A 12,009-nucleotide genomic window follows, 5' to 3' on the forward strand; every position below is an offset into this window, starting at 1 on the left:
TGGTTAATCAAGTAGCTTCTCATATTACTCGTACTCCCCGCGGTGTGTAGTGTCCGCACTCCGACCATGCCTTTGCGCTATGCAGTGTAGGAGCATGCCTCGACAGAACATTGGTTCAACATATCTCAAAAAGTTACAGATTGATTTTAATGATATTTTCAGAAAATGTCAGAAAAACACAATTCCGCTTATCGACTACGAACTCACTGCTTCCTCTTTTTCTCTCCTCGACGGCGTTTCACACCCCATCTTGCCAGTCCCGCGCCTCGCAGCGGATTTTGGATAATTATTATTATCAGACCAGCCAATGCAAAAGCGCCAGAAAAAAACTACACCCACCAAGTTTTCGTTTGATAGGTATTATTGTAAAAAAATTTAAACCGCAATACCGTAGTATCTACAATACTGTTACATTCCTATGTCATACAAATGTTTACATGTCAGAATTGGCTGGCTATTGTTCCTACATATTTAGCAGTCTAGTGGCTAGTATTGAATACTACTACTAAGTCATGCCATGCACAGATTTTGTTAATTTTTGTCAAATATTCTCATTCATCCAGGTCTTTGTATTCTCAGGGCATTGAAACGATCGCTACTGGACTCTTCAGTTTGTCTGAGAAAATGTTTTGCTTTACATATGAGCATGCTTCATCGGTTCATGCTCAGAAACTTTGGCTATGTCTACACGAAGCCTAATAACCTCTTAAACAAATACTTATTTAGCGTAAGCCCCATTTTGGCCACACCAATTCATCGTTTAAGGTCCCCCTCCTTAGATAATTTTTTACAGGGGTAAGTCTATTTCTTGAATCTCCGGCTCTTAGCTTTGTATGGACTCGATTGATCGATTACAAACTGAGTTCGGAGAGGAAGTGACACCAGAAAAACCGCGCCCCACACAGGAAGTGACGTCAGAAAGAACGCTCCACAACCAGTTTCATAATAAAGCGGTTTTGTAATTCGGAGCTAACAACTGGAAATATGGAGGAGAGTCATCCAGACATGCCCGTGTTTCTCCTTCTGTCTGTACAGACGCTTCAAATCACACATGAATACCTTAAAAAAAAGAAAACACGCGATTGCAGCTATTTTGGATACAACACATCTCAGACGGCAAGAGAACTTTCGAATGTCCAGGTCAGCTGTGATTCTACTTACCGAAATCCATTTGTCAAAGGAGAGACAACGAGAATGCAGGCTCCCGTGGATGTGATAAAAAAGGTAGCGTGTGCTTTGTATTACCTGGTCGTCGAGGGAAGACTACGAAAAACGGCGAATGCTTTTGGACTGGCAAAGCAGACCGTATCAGTTATTGTCCGCCATGTATGTCGCGGACTCAACGTCTCAATCCAGAGTATATAAAGACACCAAACACGAATGGACAATGAAGGTGAAGGCAAAAGAGTGAGGAGTGTCCTGACCAGATATCTAGATCCCTAGATTCATTGATGTAAAATGTTCTTTATCACATTGTTTACTTTCACATGTCCATTAAAGATTTAATTAATTTATGATAGCTCAGGTGTGATTTACTACAATAGGGCCCCACAGCACACTGGATTCTAGTTAATTGAAATACCACAACACTGAATATTGTGCAGATAAGTTACATTTAAGAACTTGCACACAAAGCAACACTGGAGGTGACTATGACGTGTGCATTTTCCACGCATGCGTACTAGGTCGCATTGCGCCGGCGGATGGAGGGGGTTAGGGGGTCTTAAACAACCATTGTGTGTGTGTGGACAAGGATAAGGTTAGATGGGATTTACCCTGGATAACGTTAGTGTAGAAGGGGCCTTCGATAACAGCTGTCTATTCTGAGGGTCTGGTGCAGGACCGAAAGTATTTATCCTTAACAATAGGGGACATGCCCAGACAAAGAGGATTTCACTGTACTGTGGTGCAAAACAACAGTTGTTAGTAGAGATGTCCGATAATGGCTTTTTTGCCGATATCCGATATTCCGATATTGTCCAACTCTTAATTACCGATACCGATATCAACCGATACCGATATATACAGTCATGGAATTAACACATTATTATGCCTAATTTTTTTGTGATGCCCCGCTGGATGCATTAAACAATGTAACAAGGTTTTCCAAAATAAATCAACTCAAGTTATGGAAAAAAATGCCAACATGGCACTGCCATATTTGTTATTGAAGTCACAAAGTGCATTATTTTTTTTAACATGCCTCAAAACAGCAGCTTGGAATTTGGGACATGCTCTCCCTGAGAGAGCATGAGGAGGTTGAGGTGGGCGGGGTTGGGGCGGGTTTGGTTGAGGTGGGGGGGTAGCGGGGGGTGTATATTGTAGCGTCCCGGAAGAATTAGTGCTGCAAGGGGTTCTGGGTATTTGTTCTGTTGTGTTTATGTTGTGTTACGGTGCGGATGTTCTCCCGAAATGTGTTTGTCATTCTTGTTTGGTGTGGGTTCACAGTGTGGCGCATATTTGTAACAGTGTTAAAGTTGTTTATAGGGCCACCTTCAGTTTGACCTGTATGGCTTGTGTGTGTGAAAAGCTGTAGATATTATGTGACTGGGCCGGCACACAAAGGCAGTCCCTTTAAGGTTTATTGGCGCTTTGTACTTCTCCCTACGTCCGTGTACACAGCGGCGTTTTAAAAAGTCATACATTTTACTTTTTGAAACCGATACCGATAATCTGGAAACCGATACAGATAATTTCCGATATTACATTTTAAAGCATTTATCGGCCGATAATATCGGCAGTACGATATTATCGGACATCTCTAGATGTTAGGATACAAAACAGTGAAACTTCTGACAGCACAAATTAATTTTCAAAATGTATTTGAACAAAAACCTTAATTATATTTTATTTATTCTGCAGTATTGATGTCTTAAGTGTGTTAAGCTCTTCATACTTAAAATGTAAAGCAATAAGCACCAAAAGCACACATCCACAAAACAAACGGTGTCATGTGAATCAACATATTGTAGCCGCCATTATATTAGATACACTTGCACAACAATGAATAAGTAGCATTAGAAAACATGCTTTTAAAGAGGCTGATATTGCACAGTGTCCATAATGTACTGGATATCGCTAATGCAATGCAATTATTTTGGCCTCTTACCTAGAGAACCAGCTCAACAGTATTGTGTGTAAGCGTACAGTAAGTCCATGAATGATTAACTGCTGGCTTGCACAGAGCACACTGTGTCTTTGAAGTGATATGTATCTCGACTCCAAACAACTGTGCTGCCCTGTGCAATCTGATACAACAAGGTTAACAATATCGCAACATGCTCACTTGGGATTCCCAAAGCAAGGACGACTTGATATCTTTCTTTCAAAAACTGGGAGTAAATCCTCTATTAGCTGTGGTGAAATATTTTAGGTGTTGACATTTGCCATTAAAGAGAGAATAGCATAGTCTTTTGTGGAAAAATGTATAACACTGACCTCTTGAGGACTTGGTCCTGCCCATGGCCATGTCTGAGATGCCAAACACACAGATCATTCGGTGTGTACATACTGTCTGTGTCTCCAACGTGTCATCATGTAGTTGCTGCTCACAAGTCAGCTGTATCTCTTAGAGCAGAAGCTGCCGGTCAGGAACCTAAACAACTTGGAGCTTTCCTGAGACGTCCCAAGGGGCGCAAAGGTTGCTACAGCTACTCATTAACCAGACAATCCCATTTCTTCATTACAAGTAGCTGAATACAATATGAAGACATCGCCAGATCTGAGCATTGGAAGTAGCCGGCCGCTACCGTGTGGCGTGTGTGTGTTTACGAGCCAGCGAACTGGTTCTTTTGCCTAATAAACTCTGCCCTTCATCAATAACACCAGAAAAATCAAAAGTGACTTGATACAAGATTTGAATGAAGACTCTTGCAAAAGACAACACATGCCTAATTTTGATTAGTACTCTTTACAAAAGGTACCACAAGCCTAGTTTTGATTAGTACTAAATCTGTTACCCCATTACTATTCATTGAAGTTTGCATTGGTGTAGAACTGCACTGCATTGTTTGTTACCCCTTTAATGCATAACTAGTAGGACTGTCAAACGATTAGAATATTTCATCTTGATTAATCACATTGCTTACAGCTAACTCTAATTGATAGCAATTAATCACAGATAGATATAATTGTCATCATTAATAAGTGTACCCTAGACAGATAATTTTCAAGTTTTTATTACCATGTCTGGTAAATTAGTTTTAATTAAATGATTTAAACATTATGCTTGTTTAAACAGCTCAACTCAAAAAGGACTTCAATATGCTTTTAATGACAATAATAAAATAAATGACCTACAGTTGGTGTCTTGCCAGATTTAGTATTTTGGAGGAATACAGAATTTTTATTTCTGCTGTAGGAGCACTTGCATTCAGAGGAGAGGAGCTACACCATGTTTAGATATCAGTTTCACACATTAATAACACAAAAATGCTGATTGTTATGGTTTTATTGTCAAAGATGTTTGCTAATGTAATCTGTGATATTTCGAACTGAATAAATACTTTGGACATTCTGTACATTACATGTTGTACAAGTTAATGCTCTTCATGTTGCTGTGTGACAATATCCTAACCATGTCTATTTATTAACAAATTGTAATATTCAGCCAGAACACGTTATAAAAGAATATACACAACATTTCAGCTTGTCAAAAAAAATCCTCCCCTATTCCTCAACTGATGTACTAGCATTAATTTAAGTAGAAACATTACAAAACTTATTTGACAAAGCATGGTCGTAATGTCAGACATTTTTATTTTGTTACTGTAGTTAGACAAGATGTAAAGCGTAGCGCTTTTATTTTGAAGCCAGGAGTGTGTTATTGGTTTGAGAAGAGGTGTCTTGACATGTTTTGACAATATAGACAATGTTTTGCAATAAAAAAAACATTTTATGTTATCAATAATAACATAATTTCACACAGAATGGAAGCTCCACCCACCTCTCTGAATGCAAGCAGACATTTGCTCCAGTGAAGACGGCTCACGGCGATAAATAGTCTTGTCTTGTTGGGAGAACGACTTGCCATGGCTTTGAATCTGGTATTTCCAAAAAAATAATTTTTTCTTTGTCCATTTCTGCTCACTATTTTCCCGCCTGTGGCTCATCAGTAATCAGTGAATGCAGCCACATTGTCCCACGTTATGGAATGGGCCGAGGGTCAGAAAGGACGCAAGTGCGTTAATCGTGCATTAAAAAAATGTATGCGTTATTATCTCGTTAACTTGATCTAATACGATGCAGTGCTGTTCTACACAACTACAATTTTAAACATATTTGTGTCAGGAACTCATTTGCCGTTGTTGGCATGACCGAAGGATACAGAGACAGAAGTCAACGTGCAGGTACAATGATAGTTTACTAAGTGCAAATGAGAACTTGTGCAGCTAGGAGGTACACAAAAAGATGAACACTTGTCGAAGTCGCAACAAACAATGAAGATCCAGCCCTGTCCAGACAACAGGTCAGGCATTAGAAACACTTTGCTTGGCATCAGGGACAGGTGTGTCTTGATTGCAGAGGTGGGACCAAGTCATTGCTTTGCAAGTCACAAGTAAGTCTCAAGTCTTTGCCCTCAAGTCTCGAGTCAAATCCCAAGTCAAGACAGGCAAGTCCGAGTCAAGTCAAAAGTCAAGACTGGAAAGTCTCAAGTCAAGTCCCAAGTCCTGCATTTTGAGTTTCGAGTCCTTTCAAGTAATTTTAACCACAGACTAATGTATTTACACAGATTGTTTATACTTTTAAAACGCTGTATTTATTTATTAAAACAAGTGCATTTGAAATTGCAGGGAAAAAGATAGTGGTGACATTGCACTTCAAAATAGCACTATTAACCAGTCATTTTAAACATGTAACTCATTCCTTTACAGAATAAACACATTTGAAAAAACAAGTGCAACTGTACTTATTTGCACAAAAGTGTTAACATTGTATTTCCATGGCATATTGCATTGTAACTAGTTCCACAGCAGTTTCTATCCTGTTCTTACCTTATCTCATTGATCTCATCTCATACTGTATGTGTGTTTATGTGTGCGTACACATGAAAAACATAACAAATACATGAACATAACAATGAACAGAGTTGTACTTTTTAGATGTCAGGGCCCTATGCAATATGTACACATATTCTTAATATAGTATACATTTTAACTGACCTTTATTTGACTATGTTTGTCTTTTTGTAGGTGGCTAAAATACGCGGTGCTGCTGACCGCCGTCTAACGTTACGTTACTGTGTGTGATACATTGACTAACGTAATGTTACTGTGTGTGATACATTGACTAACGTTACGTTACTGTGTGTGATACATTGACTAACGTAACGTTATGTTGCATGCAACCCTGCTTAAAAAAAATCACTTGACAAAAAGTATGAATAAGGTAGCGAACTGCAGTGGACGTTATAACCATAGACATCTTATAAGTAGACGCAGCATTGGTTGCTGTGACGTGAGCAATTTGGCCACCATCTTGATGTGGTGATGAGGAGCCGGCGAGCAGCCTAAACTGACAGTTGACAGGTAGAAAACAAAGATGCCGGGCTGGTGTTCAGCGTTTTCCTGCTCAAATGAGCGGACTGTTGAAAATAGGGATCGGGGGATTACTTTTCACAAGTAATATTTAACATTAACGTACTATTGGTTGTATTTTATGAAAATAATATTACCACAGAGTTGAGAAGGAGCAAAGATCTTCAATATTTGTATGTGAAAATCACAAAGAAATCTTCTGGGGGAGGATGACGCCCCTACAGGGGTTTGGTTTACAAACTTTCAGCCCCACCTAAAACAAAATTCACCAGCCGCCACTGATTATGATGCATTCTCATTTTAGGCAAAGTATAAGACAATACTTTAACAGTATAATTGTAACCAGTAATAAGTCTTCAAGTAACAATATTCAAATACTAACATTGTTGGGTAAAACAGAATTTGGTTTTATTCTGAATCCAGTGAAACAGATTGGTGGTTTTAGCTGATATAAAGACTTTCAGGTGTTTATATATGTTTAAGTATTTGGCCGACGCTTTTATCCAAAGCAACTTACATAAAAAAATACATATAAAACAATCACTGCAAACATTATCATTTAAGGGAAGAATGTAATACAAAATATCAATACAAAGTGTCAAGACAGAATAAACTCTCTGCTGCTGAAGCAACAGAGATACAGTCTATAGGTCCCTAAGATATATAGATGTCTAATGTGTTCATACATTGTTTATGTAGGATATACGCATGTATATATAAACTAATCATATTGTTTCTTCAACTTAAAAATAGCTTACCGTTTTTTCCCCCTTCTCTGGGATTATATTCCCAGTTTTGATCTCGGACGTCTGGTCACTTATAGCGTATAAGAATATTATATTACTGTTAAGCAAACTATGAATAATAAAACATGTGTCTGTTATCATAGCTACACGTATGACAAAAAGGGGGGTGAAAATCAGTGGTATTCAGTGAGGTAAAATGAATTAAATGCGCTGACAGTTCATTGCTCCTGCCAAATGAATTGCACAGAGTGGAGCGGATCACCACTCCAAGATGGCGGCCACGCGTCTCGTCTGCGCCAGTAGGCAGTAGCACTCCATGCTGCGTCTACTTATAAGATGTCTATGGTTATAACGTTAGCAGTGAGTTTGCAGCCTCACTGATTTAACTACACAGCAAATAAAAGTCACGTTACTTAGCCAATAAACGTTATCTTACATTCAAAACTTACCCTTCTTTGTGCAACTTCAAATGTCGAACGAAGTTGGAAGTTGTTGCGTCTCCGTCTGTAATATTCGAACTGCGTGATTTGCATACGGCAATTCGTTTTTTGTTGACCAAGTCGTAGTTTTTATACCCGAACGAAACCAACTTTAACATAATTGTTTCTCACTGGCACGTTGTTGGACAACTCTTGTTCATTGGTTGTCCTGCAATTTGATTGGATGAATGCTGTGTGATGCAAACAACGTAGATCTAATTTGATTGGCTGTTGTACTGACAGCACACCAGCTGACAGGAACAACACGCTGATCGACACAGACGAAGAAAATGAAAAATACGGAGCGCTCCCAAATAACTTTTTAATCTTTGGGTTTTGGGGAAAGTGGCAAGTCATGTCAAGTCAAAAGGCTCAAGTCCAAGTGAAGTCACAAGTCATTGATGTTAAAGTCTAAGTCGAGTTGCAAGTCTCTTTACATTTTGTCAAGTCGAGTCTAAAGTCATCAAATTCATGACTCGAGTCTGACTCGAGTCCAAGTCATGTGACTCGAGTCCACACCTCTGCTTGATTGTCAATCAGAGACAGGTAAAGGGAGGCAGCGCTCAGGCCAAAGGTGAAGTGGCAGAGAATAGAAGCACACAGGAAGTGGAAACAAGAAGACAAGAGCGCTGGAATGGAAATAATAGCAATCACAGGAAAATAATAAACATAAGTCCAAACTGTCATGAAGGATAATGACAATTTGATTGTAATTGTAAGCAATAGTGGTTTTAGCTTTAATCAATAATTATTGATTAAGTTAACATTTTACCAATGAGTCATTTGTCTCAACTACAATATGATATGGAATATTTATCCCAAAAATGCACTTCTACTGTCTTTTGCTGCTGACAACCATCTTACTCTGCACTGGATATTTAGTTTTGGTTTATTTATTTTGTTAGAGTTCCACATTTCAGTAAAACACTATAATGCAAAACACAAATGCTCACTGGAAGGACGTAGGTTCTCGGGAGGGTAGGCAGAATTTTAGAAATGATCTGTAAATGTACAGTGCGTGTAGCATAAAATCAGGCTGGGTTTTTTTTGTCAATTTATACTCCAAGATTGTTTCCACCAACTACATGTACGAGCTCAGTTACAGACACGGATTGGTACAAATGTCTAATATATGTAGCTGCCAATTCCATTGGAAAGTTTCCAGCTTAAGATGAAATTAAAGGATAAACTACAGTAACTAACACATTTAGTTGGCAAGACTAAACATGCAATATTGTTATTTTATGACCGGTCTGTTAATTGGAAGATTTAAAAATCCTAGTCAAGCAAGTTGAAGCCACATAGAGTAGTACAGTAGTGCCTCAATGTACGAGTTTAATTGGTTTTGTGACGGAATACTGAACCCAAAACATTTGTATCTCAAATCAACAGCTCCCATTGAAATGAATTGAAATCTATTTAATTGGTGTTGGCCCCACAAAAAAAGCAACATTTTAACATGTAACATGCCTTAATAAAAGAAAAACCAACTTTTAGATAAGAGATGTTGTATTAAAACAATATAAAAGAATGTACTACTAACATCCTCCTTCAAAACCGCACTGAAAGAACACCTCCAGGCAACTACAACCCTAAACTAACACCCTCCCTTCCACATAATACCTCTTCGGATTGTAAATAATCAAATGTAGACACTTTTTCTTATACTTTCTGATCTCTCTCTCTATGTCCACTACTTGCTGTACATATCCTACCAAGTCAGTCCTACACTCTTTCAATGTCCATTTCTCTGATGATGCAATTGTTGATGCTGATTGTTGATGACTGAAGAGTTGATACCAACCAAACCTAACCTCCCCCCCCTCCATATCCCACACCCCGGATTGTAGGCAATGTAAATAATGTAAATATTTCAATGTATATACTCTGATGATTATCTTGTGTGATGACTGTATTATGATGATAGTATATATTTGATAGTATATATCTGTATCATTAATCGACTTAAACAAGTTGAAAAACGTATTCGGGTGTTACCATTTAGTGGTCAATTGTACGGAATATGTACTTCACTGTGCAATCTACTAATAAAAGTTTCAATCAATTAATCAATCAATCAATCAATCTACAGTAGCTTCATGAAGTAATGTAATAATAATGTACAGCATTCCCCTTGGAGAGTGAACTCCTACGGTATCTCCTTCTAGCTATTTCTCCAACACACCATAGGCAGCTTTTTCACATTTTCACGGATACATGTCCACGGTTTAAAGATTACTTTAACATTCTTGGCTGGTGTTAGACTAATTCTGCATCAGTATGGTGCAGACTAGCCGCCACACACTGACAAGTTAGCGAGCTACGCTCTACGTCACATTTTTGATTATTCGTTTTTTTTAATTTAATGATTGTCAGCCACTTCTCCTACTCAGCACTGTCCCTTCACATTTACTTTCCTCCTTTTCAAGATTAGAAAAACAAAGATATGTCCATCTCCAGCTATAAGCTAATTCAAACAGTAAGACCAGATGTTTTGGGCAGATCTTACGGGGTTCATTGTGACATTTGCTGCGCCAATTAATGGCAGGGATACTTGTAACTCAAATGTTTACCTGCAAGTTAAAAAAAAGGGGACCTATTATGCAAAAGTAACTTTTCTCACCTATTGGTACTTGTTTTTGTGTATTTGGGATCAGTGGTGGGCCGTCAGGGCCAGCAAGGCCTTCTCTGCTGGCTTAACATAACCAGAAATCATGATCATAATTAGAGATAAAATCTTTTTTTTTTATTTACTTTCCCTAAATATCTAAAACTATTCATATTCTCTTCATGTCATATTATGCTTGTTCCAGTGCTGTTGTTTTTAGGAGTTTTTATCCAATCAGAATTCAGCTAGATTATGTTGCCATGCTGTACAAAATCTGCCGGGCCTTCAGAATCAACAATGCAGGCGTCTGTGCACTGTAAATGAACGGGCACATACAGTTGATAGATAATTGCGATAGCCAATCAGATCACGAGTTGTGGTCAGTAAGGCTTTCTAGCTGGCCGAAGGTTGAATGTAACATTTAAGCGTCCTGTGATTGGATACTCATCGGGACCGTTAGCAGGTCAATTTGAGAACACATAGAGTTGATAGACAGTTGCGATAGCCAATCAGATCACAAGTTGTTGACAGTAGCCTCTCTCAGTAGCCTGATGCTAACGAGACTGTGATTGGATATTCACTTGTCATTCCAAAGTGAGTATCCAACCACAAGTTGCAACATAGCAGGAAGTAGGAAGTGTTGACCAACAAAGAAGGATATCAAAACGTTGATTTGGTAACATAAGAACTCCATTACCCAGCATGCCACAGTAGTGAAGCGCATGCGCAGTAGTCCCGTTTAGGTTGTTGAATGTAGTCATGCCGGCAGCTGGATGTTAATTGATGAGCACGCTGTGGAATAAACTTTAAGAACTCAGCCAACACGCCTCATCTGCATCTTTTATGATTAGACAAGACAACTTATATATTTGCAAGGCCATTTTCAAGAAGGATATTTAAAGAGAAACTACATCTTGTGAGACGATGTCGGCCAACCCCGGAAGCTAGCTCAGCTGTTCCGGCGATGATATTGGGAAATGCTCTCCACTTTCACTCAAATCAATCGACTACGGGCGACACCACTGGCTTATACGGCGTCGAATGAGTGCTACACTGCAAAAAGCCAGTGTTAAAAAGCAAGGGAAAAAAAATACAAAAATTAGGGGTATTTTATTTGAACTAAGCAAAATTATCTGCCAATAGAACAGAAAATTTGGCTTGTCAAGACTTTCCAAAAAAAGTACAATTAGCTAACCTCAGTGAACCAAAAAATACCTTAAAATAAGTATATTCTCACTAATAACGACTGTACTACTATATGAGTACCTATTTTCTATTGTTTCATTGAAAATAAAACAGCAAAGTCCATTTGGCTGTCATCTGTTTTAATATGAGACACAATTGTGTCAAAGTCATAATTTTTTTTTTCATGCTTGAAATAAGAAATTATTACTTTAAAAAAGTAGTTTTATACTTCTGAGTGTTGATGACACAGCTTTGCAACAGTTGATATTCTAGTTTCAAGCATGTTTTACTCAATATAGGTCATAAAATCTAAGCAACAAGCTGTAATATCTTACTGAGATAATTTAGGACCAAAACACTTAAAACAAGTAAAACACTCTAACATAAAATCTGCTTGGTGAGAAGAATGATCTAATCAGACAGAAAATAAGCAAATATCACCCTTATTTGAGATA

General features: G+C 38.3%; 1 protein-coding gene across 3 annotated transcripts in view; it reads right to left on the reverse strand.

Moving 5' to 3' along the window:
* nr1h4 (nuclear receptor subfamily 1, group H, member 4) overlaps positions 1-12,009 on the reverse strand; it is a 59,294-nt gene that overhangs the window by 27,771 nt on the left and 19,514 nt on the right. The window contains exon 1 of one of the 3 annotated variants that reach the window (XM_061969293.2): positions 3,439-3,585. The exons of the other annotated variants lie outside the window; for them this stretch is intronic. Coding sequence (XP_061825277.1) covers positions 3,439-3,496 — 58 coding nt within the window. The 5' untranslated portion in view covers positions 3,497-3,585. Of the gene's footprint in view, positions 1-3,438; positions 3,586-12,009 lie in introns of those variants that run through there. 3 annotated transcript variants of the gene reach the window in all.

Source organism: Nerophis lumbriciformis, linkage group LG10 (genome assembly GCF_033978685.3).
Source record: "Nerophis lumbriciformis linkage group LG10, RoL_Nlum_v2.1, whole genome shotgun sequence".
NCBI lineage: Eukaryota > Metazoa > Chordata > Actinopteri > Syngnathiformes > Syngnathidae > Nerophis > Nerophis lumbriciformis.